We start from the raw sequence: 27,855 nt of genomic DNA on the forward strand, positions 1-27,855 counted from the left end.
TGCGGAGACAACTCAAAGTCTCAACAAAGTGCCAACTGCTCTGATAAGATTCCGGGCCATCTGGTCGCCTGGGAATCAACCCACCTTTGCTGTCTTCTCGCTCTCCCGCCAAAATGCCTATGTACTCCCTCCCTTATGTGGTGGGCTCTATATCTGCCCTGAGTGTCCCTTTGTACTTTGTTATTATCAAGATCTTTGTTTAGGAAGATCTTGGTTTGCCTTAGCATTCTGTAGACTCTGTTTAATAAAGCTCTCTTTGAATCTTCAACTGGCTGTTGGATTTCGGATGTGCCTTTATCTCGGACTCTGCAGGCTGAGCTCAGCCTGATTCCTGACAGTTGTGTCACCAAATCTTTCTCACCAGAGAGATTTGTTTGACACCTTCAGTTCTCATCTTCTGCCAACAGGTGAAAGCTTTTTTGCTTTGTGATTCCCTCAGTAATTGCTCCTTTCTCCCCTCCTAATCATAGAATAGAATCATAGGGTTGGAAGGGACCTCAAGGGTCATCTAGTCCAACCCCCCTGCACTATGCAGGACACTCACAGTTTGTTGCTTTTATGTTTTTCCATATGTTTTCGCTTCAGTTTCATAATGGTTTATTTCTGCTGGCTTTAATATAATTAAGATGCATTTTTGTTATGCTTGTTTTTAATTTATTAACTGTCTTATTAACCCTGACAAGAGCAGAAAGGTAAGGTATAAATGTTGAAAAAAATGGTTTGTTATAAAATTACTGTAGCTTGAAATGGTTTCCCTTTATGCTAAAAGCAATTCCCTTCTAGCCTTGGTCTAAAGTTTGGACCAGGCAAGCCCTGTTAATTTTCTTTGCTTTCCTTGCCTTATTTTGATATACATCCATATTTAGTATTACATCATCCATTTTGGATCTAGTTCTGTTTCTCTTAACCATTTATCTTTGGTTGTGTGCATTCTCTTCCTAGATTTTGAAGGAATCCCTTCTCTCAAATTTGAAAAATTGCTTTGGGATTGTTAAGGAGAATCTCCTTAACTGCAAGATCATTATCTCTGACTACATTCCTCCACTCCCAATGATCTGCCTAGACTTCTCCACCTTCCCTTTGTCTTTTCGCCTTCTCCAGAATGTGTGCCTCCTTTCATGTTGCCTAATTTGCCTGAAGCCACCTTCCAGTGCCCTTTCTCCATCTACACTTAAATGGGCCTATAAATGTTCAATGAAATACTTCAGTTACTGTTCCATTTGATTATTAGTAAACCAGTAATTAAACATTTCTAACGCATGACAAAGCAGATCTGTGTTGCAGAACTTCATGTTAATACTCAACTGAAAGGAGAAAAATGTTTTTTCTTTGTGAGCTGCCTCTAGAGAGAGGCGGTTTATACTACTTGTGCGATTTAGCTGCCAAAGCAGCCGTTTGAGCCCGAAGCAGCCAGAGTCACAGCGCAGCGGGGAGGGGCAGTGGACTGTATTCCTTGGCATGTGCAGGTGTGCTTGTCTTCAACAGAGAGATAACCTAATGTTATTGAAGGTATTCTATTTACCACTAGGATATTTGTTACAATCTTAGTAGCCAGTTTATGAGTTTGCTTACTAAATTCTTGTGTAACTTTCATACTAAGATATTTGAAGTGGCTAACAGAAATGACTGCTAGTGAAGCTGGTGAAGGAGATAGACAATGGAGGACATTGCCCTTGCCTCCATGTGTGATGGCATTCTAGCAAGGATTCCTTAGCAAGTCTCTCTGGTAGCAGATGCACATTCAAGTATTCTGGGCACAGATTATTTAGGACTTCAACTAGCATGTTAACTATAGCCACACCCAATAAAGTTGTTGAAGCATTAGGGTTAATGTGCTGTCTTATGCCCAATGAAAGCTGAGGGGCAGCATTTTTTACCAGTGAAATTTCCAGACAATCCAACAATGTGAAGAAGAGTCCTGCTGGTCAGGGCACCTGTCCATCTGGTCCAGCAGCCTGTTTCACACAATGTCTGTCCAGATGTCCCCAGCAGGCCTACATGCAGGGCACAGAGACCAACGCGTCCCTCGTTTTGCCTAGCAGCAACTAGATTATATTTAGCCATCGTGGCTGATAGCCATTGATGAAACCATCTTCCATCAATTCATCAAACTCTATCTTAAAGCCATCCTGTGGCAGTGAGTTGCACAAATTAATTGTATGTTATGTGAAGAACTTCCTTTTGTTTATATGCTGATTTATTTATACCCTGCCTTTCTCCCCAGTGAAGACCCCCATGTAGCTTGCATCATTTTCTTTTCTCCATTTAATGCTCATGAAGAACTTCTTTTGCTGATATCCTGAATATACTGCCCCTGAGTTATCTTGTGAGAGGAACACATGGGTCTTATCCATTGTTTCTCTATACTTTGCATTTTTGTAGACCTCTGCCATAAACTTCAAGTACAACGATATAGGCTAGATATCAGGAAAAAAATTTTCACAGTCAGAGTAGTTCAGCAGTGGAATAGGCTGCCTAAGGAGGTGGTGAACTCCCCCTCACTGGCAGTCTTCAAGCAAAGGTTGGATACACACTTTTCTTGGATGCTTTAGGGTGCTTAGGGCTAATCCTGCGTTGAGCAGGGGGTTGGACTAGATGGCCTGTATGGCCCCTTCCAACTCTATGATTCTATGATTCTATAGCCCCCTCTCCCTTATTCATGTCCTGAATGGGAAAGCCTAATTTCTACAATATCATTTTTGGGATGGGACAATCAGAATAACTAGTATTTTGAATGCAGACATTCTGTAGATCTATACATGAGTTATAAAATGGGTGATTTTATTAATTCCCTTTGGAATAGAATTTGTTCTCAGTGATGTCTCCTCATCAGCAACTATGCCTCTAGCAATTATAGAAGCAGGCAGTTGGTGAATCAGCTGAAGATGACCAAAGGTTTTCTGGTTGAGGACTCCAGAAGCAAAGCTGTGTTCATGGGTACCCCCAAGTTTATTTATTCATTTATGAGATTTATATCCCGCCACTCCCAATTGGCTTGTTGCAGGTCAGATTATCAATAAAACACCCCACTAAAAAAACCATTAAAAGCTCAAACAACAGGCTGCAGTAAAAACAACCCACCCCCCTCCCCAGTCCCGAGATGTTCTAGCCTCAGAGGCGGGAAGAAAAGAAGAGGGATCAGATGGTCTAGGGAAGGGCCCAGATCTTTCTGGTCCCAGCCTCAAGCGAAATCCGGGAAAAGAGCTCCGTTTTACAGGCCCTGCGGACCTGCAAGAGCTGGCCCAACTAATCATTCAAGATCATGCAGTCACATACCAAACATGCATTTTCCTATGCAGCTGGTTCACCAGGCCTCCTGCCATGACCACTGCCATGTTGTCTTGACCAAACTTTAATGTAGTTACTATTACCAAGTCAGGGCTTCCACTGCTTCACCCATAGTTAATGGAAAGGAGAACTAGAGCCCATTGTCAACACACTGGTGGCATCACGCTCCATACCTCTGGGTGAATTTTGCCAAAGTTTTCATGCAAATGTTAAACAGTACATGAGACAAGTTACTTGAGATTCAGTCTTAATATGTTAAATTAGAAAACGAATTTCCCAGCACTACCATTTGAGATTTGTCCTTCAATAATAATCATGATAATCCTTAATATGAATCAATCAATGCAGTGTTCACCTGGGGATAGCCATCATAGGTAAGATTAGTCACCTGCTCTGGATGCAACTTGGGCTGGGGTGCAAAATCAAAGATCATTTAACGTTGACATTTATACACTGTTGAATTATACATTTTTAATATGATCTCAGAATGTTCTCAAAATGGTGCATGAAAAGCTCAGTGCCTTAGACTAAGTAGACTTTCCTGGGAATAAGGACCACAGATTAAAATAGCACTTATTTCTGAGTAGATTTTCTCAAGGTTGTTGAGAAGGCATCACTACACTTTCCACCTAAAGATTGCCAACAACCTGGAGAAAAAAATGTTTTACCCCTTTATCACAGTTGTAACATATAAAAAACTAGCAAGAAAGCCCAATGCAACCAGGAATACTATGGGCACTAGGACCCAGGGGACATCGGAAGGTGCAGATCTCTCTCTCTCTGTCTCTCTCTCGCTGCATGTCTCTCTCGGTGTGCCTCGCAGCAGGAGGTATAGCAGGTAATTAGTGCTGGTTTCTAGGAGGGAAGCAGGGCTGGTTTGCAGTTTGGGGCAGCTCTCTGTCTCTCTCTCCCTCTGTCGCAGCAGGGCGGCTCTGTGTCTCTCTCTCTCCATGGCAGCAGAAGCCATCGCAGGTAATTAGGGCCCCTTCTTAGGAGGGAAGCAGGGCTGGTCAGCAGCTTGGGGCAACTATGTGTCTCTGCCTCCCTTGCGGCAGGAGCAGTAGGAGGGAATGAGGGCTCGTGTTCAGTCTGACAGGGCTCTGTGTATCTCTGTCTCTGGCATGTCCAGGAAGGGAGGGCAGGAGCTGTAGGGATGGGGCCAATCAGGGTGCAGCCAGTGTTGCTGACGAGAGGCAGGACTTTTTCCAGGGGTGGTGCCTTTGGAATGCCCTCCCCCATCAGACTTGCCTGGTTCTTATCTTTCTTCTGGGCACCAGGCTAAAGCATTCCTCTTTACCTAGGTTTTTAATGGAGGTTTATCTCTTAAACATTTTACGACCTGCTTTTGGCCCCAGGGTTGTTTAAGACTGCTAAGTATGTATTTGGTGTTGTTATTACGACCCACCATATTTCATGCAGCCAGTCCTGTTTTCAATGGTGGTATTTTAGCAGCTTTCACTGGGTTTTATTATTTTGTTTGTAAGCTGCCTTAAGCAGATGTCTGGAGAGGCGGAATATATATTTTCTAAATTTTATAAATACTTTCTTCTACACGTGTTTCCTTCTGTTTGCTTGTCAGCTGATTGGGAAATGACCATGCCAAAGAGTAAAAACTTTGGCAGCCTTCAGAGGGACAGTCAGTTATGAGATCATGTTGATTTTGCAGTGAAAAGCCAAATGCAAGGGTCTGAAAGACAGGCATGACTTTAATTGGGTCCTTTTTTCATACTTTGCAAATGACTCCTAAGTTAGTATGTGTGCCTATTTTGTTTACTTATTTAAATTTTAGTAGTCTACTATGTGAAAGATCCATTTTGTTTGAAGGCTGATTTATCCCAGCTGTCATTTTCACTTTACATAGTCTTCAGTATTTTCCGTAGAGGTGAAGTAGTTGTTTGTAGTACTAGCTATTTCCATGGCAGTAGACTATGATGCCATCAGGGAAAGGCTGGGGCATTCCATTGAGTGCTGGCAGTTAAAAATTATGGATTGTGAGATATCGCTTGAGATATTTAGCATAAGAGACCACATGAGGCTGGAAAACCATTGCTTAATTCTAAAGGGATTCAACATGGGTAATGGAATAAATGAATTGGCTCCATTGAATCCTTGCTGCAAAACAGTTATATTTAAGAGAAAATAACATCAGTTGCTCAAAAGCTTCTTCTGTACTCATAGAGCGCACAAATGTAAATCTCAGCATAATAACTATCGTTTATGTGCTAAGCCTCCTGGAGCTTTTTCTATTGCAGTGCCTCAGTTTGAAGCATCACAATTTGCCTGTCACATTATGCTCTTTTTGTTCCCTTAACTAAGTAATACTGGCCCCCGAAAATCATTTATTTCTAAACAATGAATATGAAAGTAATAGTTTGTATGTTTGCTAGTGTTCTGTAACTATTTTATATGAAGCAGTATAACTGGAAAATAATCCATGTCCTGTTGAAGTCAAAACAGGCATACACATATCCTTTTAGATGCACCCCATGAAATGGTCAGATTCAAAGTTATTTTCAAGCAACTTGGATGCTATTTTCTGAGAATAATGCACAGTCACAGTAATATTGAAGTAGCAGGTTGTAAGACTTCTGTGAAAATTTACTTGAGAGATTATTCTTGTAATGGTACTTTTATAGAGTAACCGCTCCTGCGGAGCGGATTAAATAATAGAGTAAGGGCCCTGAGGGTGGGCCCTGAACAACACAGGCTCCAGGACAGATGCCACTTGTCACTCTTTTCCAAGAGGATGTTATTAGCTGAACCAGTATCCTCTTGCTGGGCATGTTTGTTTGTTTGTTTGTTAGTTTATTTATTTATTTAGATTTATATTCATAATTCATGTTCATAATTTTAGGGGAAATTTGTCCTCTGCACTGTAATACAGTTCCTGTAAAATCTGGGACTAGGCTAGCTACTTCACTAGATTAAACAATGGATCTCATAGTCTTTTTTGGCTGACCCAGGAGGACAGTTCTTAATTAAGCTTGCTCTGAGGTAGTAGGGTGGGGTGTAGTATTTTAAAATTTGTATGGGTAGTTTTTAAATGTTCCCTCTAAAGCAAAATCCTCTCTGAAAGTAAAAATTGGGCATGACATCTAGAATGTTCCTCCCCCATTACACCACCCCCCACCTAAAGAGAAGAGAAGCTGTTCTGAATACTAAGATGGTGGGTGGGAAGGGAGGAGTAGCTTGGCAACCACCTCTTATTCTGCTGAATGGGGAGGTAGGGAAAGTCTTGGGAGGATCGAGGCTTATATATACAAGATTCTACATAGCCAGTATTTGTGGGAGGAGCAGTCGGCACCTCTGTTGTCAGGCATAGCATCCTGATTGTCCACTCAGCATGTGTATGGGTAAGCCCAAAGTTAAGGGAAGCCAGTGTAAGGCTTCAGGAATGTCACATGCTGGTCCAATAATTAACTGAACTACCTGCATCCTATAAGACAGGACTTCCTTCCCCTTATCTTACACAAATTAAATCTCTCTAATTTGGGTTCAGCATTTCCCTGCTGAATTTCCTTTCTTCTTTTTGCAGCTTCATTGTTATTTGGCAACTTGTCACACAGTGTTTCACTTGGGACTCTGAAGACTGGGAGACATGCTTTGGATACCCTGTAAGGTTTTCACTCCATCTTGCCATATTTCAAGATATTCACATTGTGCTATGTTGTCAACACCCTTATAACATTTTCCCCAGGAACAAAGTCCTGAATAAACATCTTCTGCCATGTGGCATTTAATATGTTTGTTTGCAAGTGCCTTTGCCTGTTTCCTTGGTTATTAAGTGTTTTTCTTCAAATGAGAATGTTCCCTAGTCTTCGTGATTTCTGCTTAGAACTTTTGGGTTGTGGTAATCTCAGTGTACTGAATTATAGGAGAGAATTTTCCATTGTAGATCCCTATTATAATTCCTTATCTTTGGCTCAGCAAACATCTTACATATCGGAAAACTAGGGATGTACATGGAAATTTTAGTTGGGCTTAGGCTCATTTTGTACTTTCAACATATTGTTCAGATTATTAATCTTTGAGACTTGGCACAGTATTCAGGTTATGTTTATGTTTTCAATGGAAAATGCACCCCACCCCTTTATGTTACATTTTCAGCCTCTTAAGGTGAAATTCTCTGGGTTCCTACAGAGCACAGTGGACTTCCTTAACATATTTAAGATAAATCTTCAGTCTAAAGGCAATTTAAATGATGCATTAGGAGGAGCTTGCAAGAAAAAAATGCTCAAAACAATTAAATGGTTTGTGATAACCACAGACGATAGGAAGGGCAGGGCTTTGTCTACTTGTGCCCTTGAAGGTCCCATTTGTGGTGATAGTGGGGAAGTAAAATGGTGGTGCTCCATGTGCATGCTAGGACAAGTCATAATGAAACCTCCCCAAACCTTGACGAGAGAAATCCTGCCAGATAGATATCTGATCCATCTCTCTCTGTATGTGTTCCTTTTCTTTCCCCCCGTTACAGATTAGAAACCCAATAGCCTCCACCCTGCAAGTAAAGCAGATTGGCAACCCACTGGGTGTGAGAGAGATCACACAGAAAAACTGGATTCTGGCTCTTTCTTTCAGCAGCCTTCCAAAGAATACGCAAAACCTGTCAAAGAATGCAAGCAGAGCCTTTGTAGATTCCCCCCAAAGTGCCAGGCAGTGGGAGTAGCAAGGGGAAATGAGAACAAAATGGAAACCTCTGCCTCTACTTCTCCCAGCAGGTATAAGAAAAACATATGCCTACTCCTCCAGATAATTAAAATTGCTTAGGAAAGGAGCATAATATAATAATAATAAAATTTTATTTTTATTCTGGCCTTCTTTGTTGCTCAGGGTGGGTAACAACATTTAAAAGTACATACAAATTTAAAGTTAAAAACATTACATTTCTGAATGTCCCCAGTTGAAATTCCCAGATGGGGAATATTTAATAAAGCAACTGGTCTCCTTGTTCTCACCCTCCCCTAGTGGTGAGGCCAGCCTTATTGGTGGATGTTATTTTATTTTAGGCCTCGACCATAAGCCTGGTGGAACAGCTCCATTTTACAAGCCCTGTGGAACTGATTTAGAACCCTCAGGGCCCTGATCTCTAACAGGGGCACATTCCACCAAGCTGAGGCCAGGGCCAATTCACCTCCTTCAGACCAGGGACCCCTGAGCAGATGTTGATCTGAAGATTTTAATGCTCTCTGGAGATTGTAAGTGACAAACCAATGATAAGAGGAAATGATTAAAGCCTGGATATGCCAAGCCTTGCTCAGAAATGGTTAAACAGTCGCCAGTCATGTTACCAGAGCTATACTTTGTGTGATGGCAAGAAATGTGTCCTAATTGCCAGAAATAAAAATTGAGTAAAACATTTGAGCAACATTTAAAAAAATCTACAGCACATGTTCAACTTGTATGTCATGCATGTGCTCTAAGACACTGAGTACATTTGATGTACCATGATATATAGTTCCTTGTCCCTCATAGTTTTGGTAATTTGGCAGCAAAACATCATGGCAGTAGCAAATGTAAGCTCTTCACTACTTGGTTTGCCCCAGGCTGTGTCCTCAGATGTTTTGAGAAACCAGTATTTTGTCACAACACATCTCTCACAGCAAATGAAATTGTAGAGCTATGAGAATCCATTCCATACCTCTCCAAAAGGTAGGGCTGAGGTTATTGTCAAGTGACTTTCATTGGTCATGTAGCAGCAAGAACAGGTTTTGTAAGGTACAATGTGCATAAACCCAATGTACAGTTTGTGTTAGACTTGCCTGAAAGAGACACATGTTCATATCTCCATTTGCCTGTCAAGCTTGTTAGGTGATCTTGGTCCTTTCACAATTTCTCAGTCAAAACTACTTTACATGGTTTTTGTGAGAATAAAATGGCAGAAGAATATAGTAATGTATTTAAAATATTTATATGCATACCCTTCTCCTTAGCATCTCTGGGCCCAATGCAGCTAATAACAATGCAAAAATTTTGTAAACAAACATCAAAACCAACATATCTAAAAAAATTAAACCACTATAGAAACACCTTATGTCCCTCAGTGTTGGGTATTCGGTTTCTATTCAGGCTTAGGCAGCCTCAAATAGCTCTTTTCTGTAGCATTGGAAAGCTAAGAGGGTAAAACCTCCACAGCCATCTCTTCTAGGAGAGCATTCCAGAGTCATGGAGTGACACTAAAAAGCTTTGAGCCTGGAGTCTTACTGAACTAAGATGGGGGTGGGGGGGCACCCTACTGGCAGACCTTGCTGGGAAGGAAAAAGCTGCAGCCTGAATACATGGGCCCTAGGTTATGAAGAAATGTATATATTGTCCTGAGCTCTTTTCATGTGTGTTTTTTAAATTTTAAAAGGGCAACTACTTATAGATATAAGGATTTAAGAGATTAAAACATATTAAGAAAATTCCAAATTATTATTTTCTTATCTAACTCAACTTCATTCCTTCTTGTTGGTATCTGCTACTGAGTGACATGTATGGTGCAATCATGGTTCATTGTATCAAAATGTGAATGGAACAGTCCAAGAAGTATAGTGCACATAAGTGTTGACATGATTAGCCAGCTGCCTGGAAGCAGTGACGAGGTGGCTCAAGCAGAGTCATCTGAAACTTAGTCCTTCAAAGATGGAGGTCCTGTAACTGGGCAGAAGGGGTCCAAGTGTGGAAGCATGTCTGCCCAACCTGGATGGAGTGCAGCTATCAGTGGCTCACTCTGCCAGTTCTGTTAAGGCCCTGATCTCCTGTGGGACCTTAGTCCACCAGGTGGGGGCCAGGACAGAGAAGGCTGTGGTCCTGGTTGAGGTCAAGTAGACTTTGTTGGTGCCAGGGAGAGAGGCCAGGAATCACTATCCATTTGGGGGTGGCAGAGCGCAGAACTCTTTGAGCCAGTCCTTCAGGTACACTGGGCCCATTTTTTTCTTTTGAGGGGGGGGAATGTAAAATGAAATGGAGCATTAGCTTCTTTACACTTCCTGTGAATGAAAAAGCCAAAACATGCTTAGTACTGTTTTCATTTCTTCCAGTGAATGTGAACTGGTCCCAGACCACATATGGCCTTACCAAGACCTTAAGCCTGATCTGGAATTTGACTGGTAGCCAGCGCAGTTGTTGGAGGATGGGCCAGATGTTGCTGTGAGGTGTTGCTGTGAGGATCCTGGCCACCGCATTCTGTATCAGTTGCAGTTTCCAGATCAAAGTTAAGGGTAGGCCGGTGTAGAGCGAGTTGCAGAAGTCTAGCCTAGAGGTGACCATCATGTGGATCATTGTGGCTAGATGTTCTGGAGCCAAGTAAGGCCCTAGTTGTTTGGCTTGGCAAAGGTGGTAGAAGGCCAGCCGCACTACTCGTGTGACCTGAGCCTCCATTGAGAGGGAAAGCATCCAGGATTATGCCCAGGTTCCTGACAGAGTGAGCCACTGATAGCTGCACTCCATCCAGGTTAGGCAGTTGCACTTCCTCACTTGGACTCTTCCTGCCCAGCTATAGGATCTCCATCTTTGAAGGACTGAGTTTCAGATGACTCTGCTTTAGCCACCTCATACTGCTTCCAGGCAGCTGGCTAATGTTTCAAGGGGAGAATCAGAGCGATTATCCATCAGGAGGAAGAGCTGGGAGTCATCTGCATATTTTTAACAACCCAGCCTGAACTTCCATACCAGTTGGGCAAGAGGGGCATGAAGATGTTAAATAGGATTGTAGAGAGAACTCCTTAAGGGACACCGCATGTAAGTTGGTGGCAGCTTGAAGATCTCTCTACGAGTGCTATTCTTTATCCATGACCCCAGAGAAAGGAGATCAGCCATTGAAGGGATGTCCCCCAAATTCTAGCATTGGCCAGGTGGTAAGCTCGAAGCTGATGGTCAACTGTGTCAACGGCTGCTGAAAGGTCTAATAATACAAGTAGCACCGACTCGCCTCAGTCCAACTGGTGACGGAGGTCATCTGTCAGGGTGACTAGCACTGTTTCTACTCCATGGCCAGGCTGGAAACCTGACTGGGATGGATCTAAGATTGAAGGTTCTTCCAGGAACACTGATATTGGGTTCACAACAGCCCTTTTAACCATTTTTCCCAGGAACACTAGGTGTAAAACGGATTGGTAGTTGTCAGGCTCTCATGAGTCCAGAGATTTTTTTTTTCAGCAACAGCAGCCAAACCACTGCCTCTTTTAGCCCTTCCAGAAATTCTCCTATTTCAAGGGAGAATCATAAATATCATAAATACATTAGGAAATGTCTATCTTGCCCTCCTCACTCACAAAAACGTATTAGTTCCTTTCCCTCTCTTTGTCTTCATATTATTGATATCAAAATATTTGTCAGGCCTTAAAAATATATTCCTTTGAAATAGCAGTGGGGCCTCTCCTCATTTAGGATTTTTGCTCTTGGTTCTAAGCCGCCTTTGCAGATCAACTCAATATTGGAAGCAGTGACTGACTATTAGTAATGAATTCAAACAGATCTGTTGGGGTGGTTAGTGGGCCCTGAATAGATAGAATATGCATGAATGTAGTTAAACAACTTCAAATTGCTTTAACAAAGAGTAATCAAATCCAATCAAAACCAATAAACATTAAAAAGATGGGTTTTGCTGGTATTTTGAAAACCTTTAAACTGTAAAACATTTGAAGGACTAATTTTACATACATTTCTTATGCGATACAGTCCTCACATTCCACATGTGAGACATTTGTGTGGAACAGCATACCAGAGTTCAAAAGAATATTATGAAACAAGCATAATCTGATATAGCTTTTCATTGTTTCATGTGGGTAATGTTTCTGCTATAGTGCATTCCCTCTACAATGTACTGGATTATGTTAATTTTTTTGGAAGAACTGCACTAAGACTGGAGAGTACAGAATTTAAGTTATTTTTTTCATCCATAATCTAACCCTCCAACTGACTAAGTATTCTGTGCCAGTACTCACTAAAGCTTTCTAAAATGTTCATCTTCCCCTTGGCCCATGTGTAATTCTAGCGAGTGTAGACTGCATGCACCTTGCCACTTGTATTCTAGGGCTGTACTGAGGACAATAAGTACTTGCCCTTTTCTGGCCTAGCATCTTTACAATATGATTCACCTTGTGGTCCTACTCATCATCTTTTCCTCTAAAGCAGGGGTGGCCAAATTGTGGCTCTTCAGAGGGTCCGTGAACTACAATTACCATAGTCCATTATGTTGACGGGCTCATGGTAATTGTGGAAAGCCACAGTTTGGTTACCCCTGATCTAAAATATCTGTTAATGAAGATTGCCAGTGCCATAAGCTGAAAGATTTGTTTAATTATTTGTAGTAATTATAGAGGCATTCAGGATTAAAATGTGGAGGCTAGCTGTGTTGAGTGCATTCATACTCCAAAACAACTACGGACATTCAGTGGAACTATTTTTGGCTGTGCCTGTACAGCTTTAAATCATGATATATGTATATGCATAATAATTATGTTACAATGAGAACTTTGCATATTCAGAAATCTTATTCCCAATTAGTAATCCAAGCTGTTTCATTATTATTTATTGTAACAGTCTTACCACTCGTCTACCCAAAGCTGGAGAGACCATACATGGGCACAGGTTTTTCACCGGATTTGGGGGGAAAGGTGCCAATCAGTGTGTCCAGGCTGCAAGACTTGGAGCTAAAACCTCAATGATCTGCAAGGTAGGAGTTGACTTGTAACTTCTGGCTTCATACCTGCCCAAAATATTCATACAATTATTTTGTACACATAAATTTTTTTTCAAGAAACTAAAAAGAAATTAAGATGATTCAGCAGTCCAATAGCATACTTCCAACTGGTTACTGATTCCTGAATTAGGCTTGGTTGACACAAAAAGCTAGACTATGATTTGGAGGTGCAGGAATGTCTCGTTTGAACAACCTGTAATCTTTATGCATTCTTGAAAAATTCCAATTAAGTGGGAGTGGCATATTTGCCTCAGCAAGGAGTTCTGTAAAAGGACTCCACCACCCAAAACACTCTGTTTCCAGTAGCAACCATTCCTATTTCAGATGGTGGTAACACCCCCTTATTATAACTCATGAGGATAGAGGAATATGAGTCTTGGCTTTCTATAACCATTCCATTTTCAGGCTGTTTAGAACTTTAAAGATTAAAACTAGAATCTTGAGTTGAGTACAGGAATGGGTTAGCAACCAGCAGAACTGTACCACTTCATTCTAGACCAACAGAAGCCTCCAATATGTTTTCAAAAGTAACCTCATATACAGCACATGCTGTAAGTCAAGTCCAGTGATTACAAAGGCATGCATGATCATTGCTATGTCCTTATCTTCTAGTAGGGATATACCTAGCATTCCAGCCCAAACTGGGGGAAAGCACTCATGACCATAGACATCTGGAACAAAGCCAGAGGATATTCGAAACTCCATCCATACATGGCTCCATCCTAACCATGTTTAATAGACCACTCACTATCAGCATTTCCATTTTATCTGACTGAGCTTCAATTGTTCAGTCTCATTTTTAATCTTATGAACCTGATGTGTCAGAAAAATGGCCTTTTAGTGGAAGGTACGCTTCATAAATGAAAGCCTGAACATGCAAAGTATGGAATGCATAAGGCTTCCTATAGCTACCATTTACTATTATTGTGACACCATGGAGGTCAAGGTTTCATCTGTAGTATTTCACTGTTAAAGGCTCATGAGCCCTTCCTGGAAAAATAAAAAGATGACAGCTGTATGACAATTATTTCTGCAGGACAGATAAAAAAGCCTTCCTATGACTGTTCACTATTCAGCAGTACTTGTCCTACAGCCTTGTAACAAAATCTTATAACCAAAGCAAAAAATAGCTAGAAGGTGAGATAGCTAAAAGTCTACTAAGGCAGAATGTATATAGAAGTAAATCCCATGGACATCAGTGTGACTTTCTTCTGAATAAACATGGTTAGGAACAGAGCAGCCTGGCAGGAATTGAGTGCTATGGGAGGAGATGATGTGATAAGGAAAGAATTATTACAAAATACTTGAGAAATTCAGAGCTGCTTCTTGTCCTGTCCCTTTCATATAAGTCTGCAAGACACTCTTCCATTCAGACATCACAACAAACCAATTAGGTTTGCAATGCGAAAATACTCCACAGCACAGCTGAATGATAGGAAGAGATAGTCCTTTTTAGCTGCATGCTTGATTTTTAGGCATTGGAGTTATATGTCCATATGGCAAATCCCAGTTAAGGACTTGGTTACTATGGTTTGAAGAATGATGAAGTTTTCAATTAGTTTTCAAAGGTACCGTCACATAAAGCACATCATAGTGATCCAGCCCAGAGGTTACTAATTCGTAAACAACTATATAAGGTCATGTTTGTGGATGATTGCATTAATCTCATTAAATAGTATTAACGGGAGGAGGGGGGGTTAACCATCACTGTGAATATGTGTGACTATGATGCCTTTCATAACATTGTTGTTTGTTTTCCAAACTGTATTTCAGTTTCTTATCTCAGTATCATACTCAATCTTTTATTTTTAGTTACAAAATTGGTTTCCTATGCAATAAAAAGTAAACATATTCCCCAAAACTTAGTCACATAATTTAGTTATGCAGAACAGATGGTATATAAGAAATGCCAGGGAAGTATTTTTTTTTGTATAATTAATTTGCAGGTACAAGTGCATTCTGTAACTCATTGGAATTATACCTTTGTGATGACAGGCACCAAGTGGCATATGAAAAAACAACTGATAGTGAGCCAGAGAAAAATATTATTAAACTATGGAGAAATGAGTGTATACTGTTTCTAGAACAATAATAAAGGAAATGAGTTTAAGCAATACTAGGCAATGGTTATTTCAATTTTGTTCATAGTATGTTTCCATCCTCGGGAATCTGTTTTAATATCTCACATAAATGCCCCAACTTTCATGTACTGATTAATTCCATTTGAAACTTAGCTTAATAATTCACTTATCCAGAATAAAATATAGGAATAAGCTTAAGTTAAGCTAAACTATGACTGGAAAACTGTGACCTGACTTGTGAAGTGCATTCCAGAACCAGTAGCCCTTTTACCAAAAAAGCCTGACTTTCATTATCAAATTGTTTTAAACAAGGGGCATGACCCTCTAATGTCAAATGCCCTGTTTCCATGGAGACCCATCCACGATCCTACCCAATCAGTCCACAGACTTTGTCCCTAACAGATTGAAATCAGCTGTTTGAAGCAAATAGATATATTTGAAGATAAGCTGCTAACACACAAATCATTAGATAATGCATTCCATCCTCTCTTATACATGGCACCAGTATGTATCCAGAGAGAAAACCACTAGAAAACATGGTTAAGGGCAATGTCATACATGCCAGAGATACCTGCAATAGACTGTTCATAACTTGTGATGACCACAATAAAATTTTCATAGGAATTCAGGATTTATCAGACATATGCATAGATCACAGAGCTGTCCTTCACAATGACACCATCTGTTAATTTGCATTATTATTTATTTATTTATTTATTTATTTATTTATTTATTTATTTATTTATTTATTTATAAATAATGTGTTTGGTTTATGTCCCTCTTCACAGAACTTCAGGGATCCCTCAGGAATGTTCTCTAACTGTAATGACACTTTTGATATTACAGATAGTGAAAGCATTTTTCTTTATTTAAAATATTGGCTGAAGCTTGATATTAAAATAAACAAGGCTTTATCCTGTGATGCTAAATACTTAATTGCAAGATTTGCTTTTCCTCTGCTCATCTTTAACTTGTTTCATGGGTATCATATAGCATTCTTTAATGCTGCTTTCTGTTCTTAAAAAACAATAATTCTAAACATGTCCATAGCATTACTTTGATTTGGAAATTTCAGAGGGGTAACTTCAAGGGTGTGAGCATTTCTATATGCCCTGCCTCACAAAGAAGCTTCTGCTCTGAAGATTACTGGGGGGGGGGGGGGACTGTTCCGTTTAATGTAGAAGGTGAGAGCTAAATCAGAGGTGTCTGCATCTTCCCTGTACGTCCATTGCTAACACTTCTGTGATTAAGGGAATCTTTGTTGTACTAGAGGCAAAGCCCATTGTATGTCTAAATACAATGGGTGCTAGTCTTTCCCCGCAGAGCGCGGCTGGCAGGGGTTCCCTCGGGCAGCGGCCTGACGCGGCGAGAGGCGCTTCTCGCCTCTCGCCACGTCAGGCCACCGGCAAGAGAGCAACTGCAAGCCGCGCTCTGCGCGGCTCACAATTGCTCCCTTGTTGGCAGGGCGGGAATCAGCCGGGCCGATCAGCAGGCGCTTCGCACCTGCCGATTGGCCCGGCCGATGGTCTGTCCGGAGGAAGGGGCCAATCAGCACCCTTCCTCATCCCGGACAGAGCCTGCCCTAACTCCTCCCACAAAGCCCTTACGGCTTTATTTAGTCTGCGTCGCCTGTGGTGCCGCGGGCTGTGTTAAGATGGTTATGTTTCTTTTTATTTGAACTTTTTTCTCAGCATTTTTATATTATTGTATTTATCATTGTTTTTCAGTTTGAGTGCCTTTATAAAAAACAACAACTCCTTAATATATGAAATCTCTTTTGAAAGGTATTCCTATTTTGCAATCTTCTGTATACTGAATGAGATGACTGTCAGGGCGTTTTAGAATTCTAAACATGACCTGCAGAGTGAATCAGCGTTCCAAGCAAAATATCTTTGAAGTAAACTGCACGCACAGAAGTGCTGTCTAAGATTTTTAATGTTAAAAGTTGCTAAAACCACAAACTTAGTAAGTCAAGTTAAAAGCGACCTTGCATGTCCTGAATATATGCATTTTGGTGTACCAAACTTGAGTGTCAGGATATATGTATCATATTAGATGAATTTGCAAACTCAATTTTTGTTAATCTTTATTGAATAGGTTGGGAAGGATTCATTTGGCTATGATTATATTGAAAATTTCAAGAAAAATGGGATTCCCACAGGTAAAAGTTTTGTTATAACTATACTTTAAATTAAGGCTTTAACATTTACAGATCAAATAGCATAGAATGCTGCATTATTAAAGCTGGTGTGGTACAAAGCAGTGGTTAAGCACACAGTTAATAATTTGACAAACCATTGGTTTAAATCCTAGCTGAGCTATGAAACTGCTGGATGCCATAAACACAAGCCTCCGGACCTCATTGTGACTATGTCTGTAATACAGGAATAATACTGACCTTTTTTGCAAAATCCACAGCTGTTGACACTTTCTGCTGAAGAATAGCAGAATTTTATTGATATTTTGTGAAGCGCCATGAGACTATTCGTTGTGAGTGGTGGTATATAAATTGTAAAATAAATAAACCCAACAAAAATGATTAGCAATACATTCAGGAATAAGGAAGACGAGTTGGTTTTTATACCCCACTTTTCACTGCCTGATGGAGTCTCAAAGTGGCTTACAATCACCTTCCCTCCCGCTCCCCACAACAGACACCCTTTGAGGTAGGTGAGGCTGAGAGAGCTTCTGACAGGACTGCTCGGTCAGGACAACACTATCAGGGCTGTGACAAGCCCAAGGTCACCCAGCTGCCTGCATGTGGAGGAGGATTGGGGAATCAAACCCAACTCAGCAGATTAGACACCACTGCTCTTATACACCTCACTACAAAATAAACTACTTCTATCTTCCTGTTTAGGATATTTTTGTCCCACTCCTTCTCCAAGGAGATTGGGGCAGCATTAGGGTTGCCATCCTCCAGGGCCTGGAGTTCCCCCAGAATGACAACATCTCCAAACAACGGAAATCTGTTTCCATGTAGGAAATGGCTGCTTTGAAGGGTAGACTTTGTGGCACCATCCCTAACGAGCCCCCACTTTCCCCAAACTCCATCCTCTCCAGGCTTAACCCTCCAGTCTTCAGGAATTTTCCAACCCAGAGTTAGCAACTGTTGGCAGCATCCATGCTTCTTTCTGAAATGAGTTAGGTGGAGAGAGTGGCCCATAGTCACATGGAGAGCTTCATACCAGCATGAGGTTTTGAGCTGAGTCTCCCAGATCTTGGTTGGACAATCTAGCTACTGTACCACACCAACTGTTGCCTTCCTGCCCTGCTTTTAAGCTTCTGGGAACACCTGGTTGGCTGCTGATGAAAACACATGAGCGTTTGATCTGATCCAACAGGGCTTTTTTACACCATTCTGTTCTTTGCCCAGAATAACCCATTCACATGCAGGTTTTTTTTTCCTGTAGAGATGAGAGGGGGAAATAAGTGTACACTTGTGTAAAAAGTCTTTCAAGTGTTTGTCTAGCCATGCATAAATGTGAAAGCAACACACCACAACTTTCAGAACAGTCTCAATTAAAATACACTTTTGCTAAAGCAGAGAACGAGTCATAATTAATATTTGCTATTTTATGGGTATAATTAAACACTTGTGTTGTTTCAAGCATAGCTACACATATAAAAGCTGTGAATATTTTTAATGCCAGTGTTTATGCATTCATTTTGCTTTTTATGCTGGTAAATTTTATCTTTTATTGTTTGTTGAAACCAAGTTCCAGGCTTTAATTTGATAACTTATTTTTCCATGCCTAGATTTTGTAAGTCAAGCTGAGAATGCAGCCACAGGAGCTGCTTCAATCATTGTTGATGATGAAGGTACATATTCTGAATTTTCCTATTTTCTATATCAAGCTATTGGGGTTTTGAAAGAAAATAAAATTTCAAAATGTTCTTTTGAATCCTGAAAAGAAACAAACTGAACCAGTTGATCAAGTTGTTGTCATTTTCTTCATGTACTGTGGTTTAAACATTTATTATATACCAGGTTTTCCAAATAAAACATATAGCATGTAACCCTGTAAGGTTAAGTCAACTATGTTCCACTAAATTCAGCCTCATTAATAGATTGTGTTAAATCTACTCTTTTTATATGTATGTGTGGTAAATAGTCCTTTATTTATGTGATTAGATTAGAAGCAAAAGCTACACAAAAAAGATATTATTAATCACATTAGCTACAAATTTTTAAAAAAACTTAAATCTATATAGTACAAAATAACCAGTTACCAATTAAAAGAGTCCGTATAACTTAATATAACACAAGCTTTCATGTGCATGCACAGTTTGTCCACATACTGGGCAAAGTATGAATAAACCTTGAATAAACCTTTGATGGTCTTTAAGGTGCTACTGAACTCAAACTGTTCTGCTGCTTCATGCCAACACAGCTACACACCTACACCCAGGAAGGATCAGCTCATTCTGTTAAATGCCTTTTCCATGTCAACAAAGAAGAACATACCAAATATATTTCTTACTTCAGCCAAATTAATCAACCTACTGACATTCCAGGAAATTAAACAATCCTTATAAAAGCCTCTTTAATCCAATACAATATAATTCCCCAACACTGATTTTATAGTCGGTGTTGAGTAGCAATATGGTCTTCAGGAAAGATCTTTTCATGAAGATCTTTTCCTTCCTTTAAGATTAGGCAAATAATTTATCTCAATATGATACCAGCACCATAGCAAAAAGTTTATAAAAGTAATTACTAAGCCCATCTGGGTCTAATGACTTACCTGACTTCAATTTTTAAATTGTCTCTATAATCTGTGAGATAGTTATTGGGCAATCTAACAATTATTTACATTCTAATGCAAGCATAGGAACTGAGAGACAGTCTATACATTTCTTGATGTTTTTTTTATTTGGGCTATCTGCTTTATATAGATTAGCATAGAAGCTTTGGAATTCATTAAGTGTTTATCTGTTTGGGTTTGAATTCCCAAAACTGTTCTAATTTTTAAAAAGTCCTCTTATCTTCCAACAATCTCACTGAGATCTTACTTGGCTTATTTATTTATTTTATTGATGTGGACCTCGTCTTCTGGCATGTCCCCTGGGACAGAAGTGGATGTGGACATGACATATGTACTCCCACCCCCGGGGGTATACCAGAAGAGGCTGGGGCAGTCGTGTAGTGAGGTTGCTGTGGCAGTTGTTGGACGGTGCAACAACAGGCCCGGCCAGTGTTGCTGCTGCCTGAGGTGGCCAGGGCAGTTTCAGGGCGGCGCAGCAGCAAGCTGGGCCAGCGCCACTGCAAGAGGTAAAAAGGGGGGGTGGAGAGGAGGCGGACGGAGGACGGAGGACGGAGTCTGGTTGTGTGTCTGAGGGAGGGGGTAGGAACCAGGGAGGAGGTTAGGAAAGTGAGAAGTAAAGGGGACGAGGGAGGGGGAAATGGGGGGGAAGGAGTTTGTGTGTGTGTGGGGGGGGGGGACCAAAGAGCCTCAGAGCAGGAATATGTCCCACATACCCTGTGAGAGTTGGGCTGTCACAAATTTATTTATAATTACATTTATGGCCTGCCCCTCTTGGTCCTGCCATCTTAGGGTGGGATAAATCATGACAGTAACAAGAGACTGAAAACAAACAATAAATAGTTTAAAATTTTATATAATAATAATTATTATTAATTAGCTTTATTACTCACCTTTCCCTGAAGGCTCGAGGTGAGTTAAAGGTAAAGGAAAAGGTATCCCCTGTGCAAGCACCGAGTCATGTCTGACCCTTGGGGTGACGCCCTCTAGCGTTTTCATGGCAGACTCGATACGGGGTGGTTTGCCAGTGCCTTCCCCAGTCATTACCGTTTACCCCCCAGCAAGCTGGGTACTCATTTTACCGACCTCGGAAGGATGGAAGGCTGAGTCAACCTTGAGCCGGCTGCTGGGATTGAACTCCCAACCTCATGGGCAGACAGATTCAGACAGCATGTTGCTGCCTTACCACTCTGCGCCACAAGAGGCTCTTTCGAGGTGAGTTACAACATTTAAAACCCCAATAAAAACCCATACAAAAAACAGCAATACACATATATACTTGCCATAATAAAATAAGATGTGGCAGAAAAAACACAACCCTTATCTAGACTACCCCTAGATGATCCATTCTAGAGGGGAGGGAGACAGAGGGGAGGGAGCCATTTGCTACTGCTACTTAGTTTATTCCAGTTTCAGTATATTCAACAAGTTGGCAGCTCACAGTCATTAATTACTGTTTATGCAGAAATAATTACCTGGTAGGCCTTTCCGTCAAGAGAGGGACCAGCAGAAGATGGCATACCAGCAGGGGAAGCTCATATAGTGTTAATTTTTTCCCCATGTATGCTGGCCTCAACTGTAAGTTTGGCAAAAGAGCTCTGCTTGAAGGCCCTGTGGAATTGTGCTAGTTCTGTCATGGCCCTGATGTCCTCTGGGAGCACATTTCACCAGGCAGGGCCCAGAACCAAAAAGCACTTCTTTGGGGCTAGAGATCAAAAATTGGTTAGGTGTAGCCAGTTGAAAAAGAGCCTCTTGTGGCGCAGAGTGGTCAGGCAGCAGACATGCAGTCTGAAAGCTCTGCCCATGAGGGTGGGAGTTCGATCCCAGCAGCCGGCTCAAGGTTGACTCAGCCTTCCATCCTTCCGAGGTCGGTAAAATGAGTACCCAGCTTGCTGGGGGGTAAATGGTAATGACTGGGGAAGGCACTGGCAAACCACCCCGTATTGAGTCTGCCAAGAAAATGCTGGAGGGCGTCACCCCAAGGGTCAGACATGACTCAGTGCTTTACCTTTAGCCAGTTGAAGCATCCTCCAGGGGATGCATATAGATAGTCCCTATATAGATAGCCTGTCAAATATCATGGTTTTGCAAATAATACTGATAGCTACTTTCTAAGCATCAAGCAGTTTCAGCTTGTCTTATACAGATTCCTTCATCTTCCAAGGATCTGAAAGTTTTGTTTTATTTCTTTTACACTGCAATCATCAACCAGTTCTTTTCTTGCTAGCTCTCTTTTCCTTTTAACCTAGACTGAGTGCCCCTTATAAAAGCCATAAATGCTTCCAATACCATTACATAGATCTCTTCTGGGCTCAAATTAAGTTCAAAAAAGGACTTTGTTTCTTCTTTTATTCCTGCATTTCCCTATTTTGCAATAATTACTTATTTAACCTGCACTTTTTTAAACTTCACACTATTAACACCGTGGGAGAGAGGTCATGCAGCAACAATGCGTCTGTTGAAATCTCATAGTTTCTTACTGTTACATATAAAAAAATGGGACTGAGAGTTGTGTCCTTAGGAAAAATATGCGTAATCTTATTTATGGGATATTTCCAGCAGAAAGAATCCATTAAGGACTTATCTTCCAACCAGTTTTTGAAATAATCAGGGACTTTATTATGTAACTAATAGGGTGAAGAGGAGTTCCAGAAGGCTTCTGTTACTGCATTCAAATCTCCAACAAATAACTGTTCGCCTTCTGCCCAGTTTTTCAGTGTAGATATCACTCAACCAACAAAAGTCATCTGGAGTTGATCGGCCGCATAAGCACAGGCCACCATAAATTTCTAGCCTCCTGTTAATCCTATTAACACACACACACAAAAACACCCCTCCTTATCCCTTTTTAAGGCAATTAACTCCAGCTCTTGAGATTTTTTAAAGGGTATTGTAACATACATTTTCTTATTAACTGCAGGTACATAGTAGATATCCCTGGCATATACCATCTTTCAGTATTTTTCATGATTAAGAACTAAATGAGTGTTTGTACACATCCTGGTGGAACGAGCTCCCGGAGGAGATCAGAGCCCTAGTGGAGCTTAAACAGTTCCTGCAAAACGGAGCTCCTCCACCAGGCAATTGGTTAAGATCTACCTGAATCCAATCCAACCTTCCGTTGGCCCCTGAGCCTCCCTCCCACGAAACCACCAGCGACGCGGCCAGCTGGCGGGGCCATCGGTATGTCATAGCTGAATGGATATTCTCTCTTTGTAAGGATACAAAGAGACAACTTCAGCAATATTATTTATTTATTTATTTTTATTTATTTGGATTTCTATACCGCCCATTTCTTTGCAGTTCTGGGCGGTTTACAATGAACATTATATAACTTACATGGAACATTATACAGACTATAACATCAAAACAACTTTCAATAAAGCATCAAAATATTACAAAACCACATTTATAATATAAATAACAATTAACAGTAACATTGGGAGAGTCATGGGCGGGCGTCTGGGGGGACCAGCAGGTGTTCTGAGTCGGTCGGCCCCAATTTCCATACTTATAAACCATCTTAACCTGAAATTCCTTGTCTGTATCAACAGGAAAATAAACTATTACATTATTTGAATTCATCAAAATATAACAAAACATTTTAAACATCAAATCAGGCTGAAATCAGTGGGGAGGAAAGAAAAGGAGGAAAGAAAAAGAAAAATCAAACCACCCATTGTTGCTAGGGAGGAACATGAAGAGATCCCAATCCCCCCAAAAATTCTCCCCACTTCAGCTGGCTTCATGCTGGCTTCTACAGGTGGAGGTGCAGTTCTGAGCTTGATAGCACCTGCCTCCTCTTAATGAGGAGAGGAGAAACAGGTGAGTTGGGAAGAAATCAGTCACTTACTGCTGGCAGGGAAACAACCTCCCATTGTTGCTGAGAAGGAAGATGCACAGATCCCAGTCTCCTCAGATCTGCTGATATTAAACATATATTTGAATGAATTAACTCCTGCAAATGATTGCATGGCTAGGGGATGGGTTTTCCTCTCGGAAGAGCCAGCAACTTTATTTTCTTCTAGTTTCCATTGCCAATACTGTAAAATCCTAGCACTATCATTTGCAGACTTTCCTGTGGCTCTCCAAATGGCGCAGTGCAATATTCTGTAAACTGCAAACAGCCAAATACATCACACACTAAAATAAGAAGAGTTGGTTTTTATCCCCTGCTGAAGTGGCTTACAATCATCCCTGTGGGGTAGGTGGGCTGAAAGAGCTCTGACAGAACTGCATTGTTAGAATGGCTCTAGCAGGACTGTGACTAGCCCAAGGTCACCCAGCTGGCAGTAGAGTGGGGAATCAAACCTCTCCAGAAAAGAGGACGCCTCTCTTAACCACTACACCAAGCTGGTCACCTTTTGCAATGTCTCCTTGTTATGTCTCTGCGTAGCAGTTCAGTAAATAAGCAGCACAGTCCACTTTGGTTGCCAGGTCCTGTTAACTCTGGTCCATATTAAGTAAATCTAAATTGCTTTGGGGCCTGCATAGATTTGGCTACAGGGAGAGAATAACTTTTGACTACAGCATCCCACTTATTTCTTTTAAAGTAGATTTTCCAAATATCAGTAGAAGGGCAGCATCAGGTATTGCAAAAATACTGAACGTGCCTCCTATTCTTCCAGTAAGCAACCCAATAATGGGTCAGAAATATTTCTCTGTAGTCTCCCCATGTGGTGTCTTTATAGTGAATGTGCAGTGTGATAAATCCATAAAATGTGTCCCAGAATCTCCAGTGATTCCTCTTTCAGAGGAATTTGATCCTGGAAGTGCAGTCTGTTGTCCCACTTTATTTTTTTAGCCTTGCTCATTGGAACAGTTCAGATTACCTAGCTCGTGCCTACATTTATGCTTCCTTGTATGACTCTTGACATTGACTTAGCATATGTATTTTATGCTGCTGCTGTGTTCCTGTCTACAAATGCTCTTGGGTTCACAGTATTTCATGGCCACCTTCTCCGAGATTCTTCTCTTCTTCTCTGCGATTCCATGGATCTTATGCAGTGAAATTCTAAAGGGAGCATTGGGCCTGGGAACCGTAATCCTAGTTATGAATGACATCCCTTTTTCTCTGCCTAATGTTTCAGAGTGGGCCCGGCTTGTCCCTGAGACACTTCAAAGACTATTGGGGGACCTTGAGAGCAGAATGAGAGAGCGATCTGATCTTGAATATGAGTGCTGCAGTTTGCCAATATATGAAAAGCCCACACAAAGCCTGCTTCAGCTTAATTGTGCCTTTTGTGTTAAGTAACCATTACATGAAAACTGAAGTCAGGTTTCCCCACCCCCCCTTACACAGGCCTTTAAGTACAAAGGTATCAGTGAACCTTGATATCGTTAAAAGCTTTTTTATAAGTTACATTACAGAAGTGACAGGTGAGATTAAAGACAAAATATATGTCAAAAGCATACTTTGACTCTGGAAGGGCATGGGAAAATGTTACCTGGATCTCATGTGTTAGTTTAATAAGCTTGGCAGCTGTTGCAAATTCGTAGTGTACATGTTGGGCTTTTCAAAGCAGGCAGCTGATGTAGAGCTACACCCACAACTTGACCTTGGGTATTTGAATCCTGTGATTTAGCAAGCTGCTATTTCTTGTTAGCCACAGAAACATTTTTTTCCATTTAGAACATATCACATAGAATCCTGCAGCCAGCTGTAGATAGCGGCTTGGGTCCAAAGTAGCGTGAGCAGAGCTCAGCAATCGGAACTCAGCTTTCCTGCCTCTCCCTTCCCACTGCAGCCATCTAAGCCACCCTTCTCCTGGAAACAGTGCCCCCAAGGGACAGGACCACCACCCCTCCAGGGACAGCACTGACACGTGGATCTGCAAAAGAGATGGAATTGCTGAAAAGTGCCAAACAAAATGTAGATCTGAGACAGTGAGCAGGTTGAAGTATTTAGTCCAGTAGCAATGCTTTGCTGCTCCAGATTATGTGGCACCTGAAAATGTAGCCAGTTTACTTTTGCTTTACTTAATAGTTTGGAAATATGGCATAGCTCAGGTTTCCCTGGCTGGTCAAGATGGACAGTAATTAGGTTCTTTTATTTATTACCAACCGGCTAAAGGTCCCTGTCCCTAAAGAAGTCCGCCTGGCCTTGACCAGGGCCAGAGCCTTCTCTGTCCTGGCCCCCACCTGGTAGAATGAGCTCCCAGAGGAGATCAGGGCCCTGACAGAACTAAAACAGTTCCGCAGGGCATGCAAAAGGGAGCTCTTCCACCAGGCATTTGCCTGAGGCCAGGCACAATCAGCAACATTGCAGGGCCCCTGCCCCCCCCATAGAAATCCACCAAGACTCCTTGACCTGTTTGTATTACTGTTGTTTAATGTTATACTGTTACCATGTTATCAGTTAATAATATTAATGTTATAGTTATTATATGTATGGTTCCATGTATAGTTTTCAGTTCTATGTAAACTGCCCTGAGCCTTCAGGGAGGGCGGTATATAAATATTAATAAACAAAAAACAAATAAATAAATAATTTAGTTGTCAAGATAGCAGATATTTGCCTGCCTTTTGCCCCCTGTAACCTCATCTGCCCACTGTGTTCCAACTATTATATTTGGATAAATTCTCCCTGTCATGCATATGATTAAATAGCTTTTGGCTCATGCTAAAACCCACCCAAAACAAAATGCTGTAACAATATTTGTTTCACTACCCTTCAATGCACCCCTGTTTGCAATGCATGCTACAAGCACACATAGCCTAAAAGCAGGAGATTTATACCCTGCACGGAGTACTTGTAATGGTGATTTCTAGTGTAATGGTGATTTCTTGCTGCCCTGATTATGAAAACAGGTTACTTCTAGCCTTGCTTGGGCTTTGCCCTAAATCTGTTGGGACATAAAGAGTATGCTGCATGCTTGACTGATTGTATCATGATGTCTGATCTTTTCATGGATTGTCTGAATGGGAGCCTAGTCCGATTAGTAAGGGCCCAACATCATTGTCTTGCAAGATTCAGGTCAAGGCTATGGTGTGCTTCTAAATAATCATCCTGCAGTCATTGTGCTGTTCTGTACTGTGTGCTGAATGTTCCCACAGCACTTCTTGTTTGGCTCCCTGTGGAATGTGCATCAGAGATGTGAATACCGCTGATGGAATTCTATGTCAAGGAAGTCTAAATTATTTTGGTACTCATTTAATTGTTGACAAGTTCCAGGAAAACCATGGTAGACGCTGCCATAGCTTTGTGTGGTGATACTGGAGTAATTTCTGTGCCCGGTTGGTGTGGGCAAAGGCACTTTACTAGGATTATCTATTCTTATCACAACAACCAGATCTGGATTTACCCATAGGATTAAAAGGGAGAGAGCGAGCCAGAACTCAGTTTCTTGCATTCAGTAGAGAGAGGATGGAGGGAGAGGCAGAGGGAGGACAGACAGACAGACAAATTTTAACAATTCTTAATCAAAGATTCCACACTAAACACCAGTCAATATATCTAATTCTCAACATGGTCCCACCTGTGAATATTTAAATTGAATACTTAAATCCAGAGATGTAAGGCAAGAGAGATATTTCTGCTAACCTGAAAAAGCCCCAGGTTTGCTAAACAAAATAAAAATTCATTAGGGATTTTTTAAAAAACAGAATAATCAAAGCAATACCTGTAGCCTTAAGAAATAAATATTCTATGCAGTGGTGATTGTGAGAATTCTTCACCCACAAGTAGGGTGTTTGGAGCTTTCTCCTGCCTGTGGTTGCCCTCTGCAAGTGGGGGGGGGGGCATGAATTCTGTTGAAATAGTATTGCAATGAGTATGCCTGTTTATCTTCTGTTTGTCAGAAGACAAATCCAAGGCAGCTAACAGATACAAAATTGATAAAAGCTGTCAGTGGGAATGGGCCTTCCCTCTCTCTCCCCTTTCTAGAACAAGAGGGCAGGGCCAGATGACCACTGGCCAGGCAGACTGATGGAAGGAGGCTTGTTCTTTCTCCCTTCCCCTGCAAAAGTTAAAGTCCAACTACAATAAATTTGTTAGGGAACTATCTCGCATGACGTTCTCCCTCACAAGCCCCACTGA

The 27,855-nt window shown here is 41.2% G+C and overlaps 1 protein-coding gene across 10 annotated transcripts in view; it reads left to right on the forward strand.

Annotated features, from left to right (window-relative positions):
• The window catches only part of RBKS (ribokinase), a 97,721-nt gene that overhangs the window by 8,983 nt on the left and 60,883 nt on the right, over positions 1 to 27,855 (forward strand). For 8 of the 10 annotated variants that reach the window (XR_013231736.1, XR_013231739.1, XM_077341656.1 and 5 more), the window contains exons 2-4: positions 12,811 to 12,943; positions 17,149 to 17,212; positions 18,811 to 18,873. Coding sequence is in view for 8 of the 10 variants with exons in the window: in XM_077341588.1 (XP_077197703.1) it covers positions 12,811 to 12,943; positions 17,149 to 17,212; positions 18,811 to 18,873 (260 nt within the window). In the remaining 2 variants the exon portion in view is untranslated. Of the gene's footprint in view, positions 1 to 6,823; positions 6,903 to 7,786; positions 8,007 to 12,810; positions 12,944 to 17,148; positions 17,213 to 18,810; positions 18,874 to 27,855 lie in introns of those variants that run through there. The other 2 variants (XM_077341647.1, XM_077341607.1) reach the window with 2 other exon arrangements.

The sequence above is a fragment of the Paroedura picta genome, chromosome 1 (assembly GCF_049243985.1).
Source record: "Paroedura picta isolate Pp20150507F chromosome 1, Ppicta_v3.0, whole genome shotgun sequence".
Classification (NCBI taxonomy): domain Eukaryota; kingdom Metazoa; phylum Chordata; class Lepidosauria; order Squamata; family Gekkonidae; genus Paroedura; species Paroedura picta.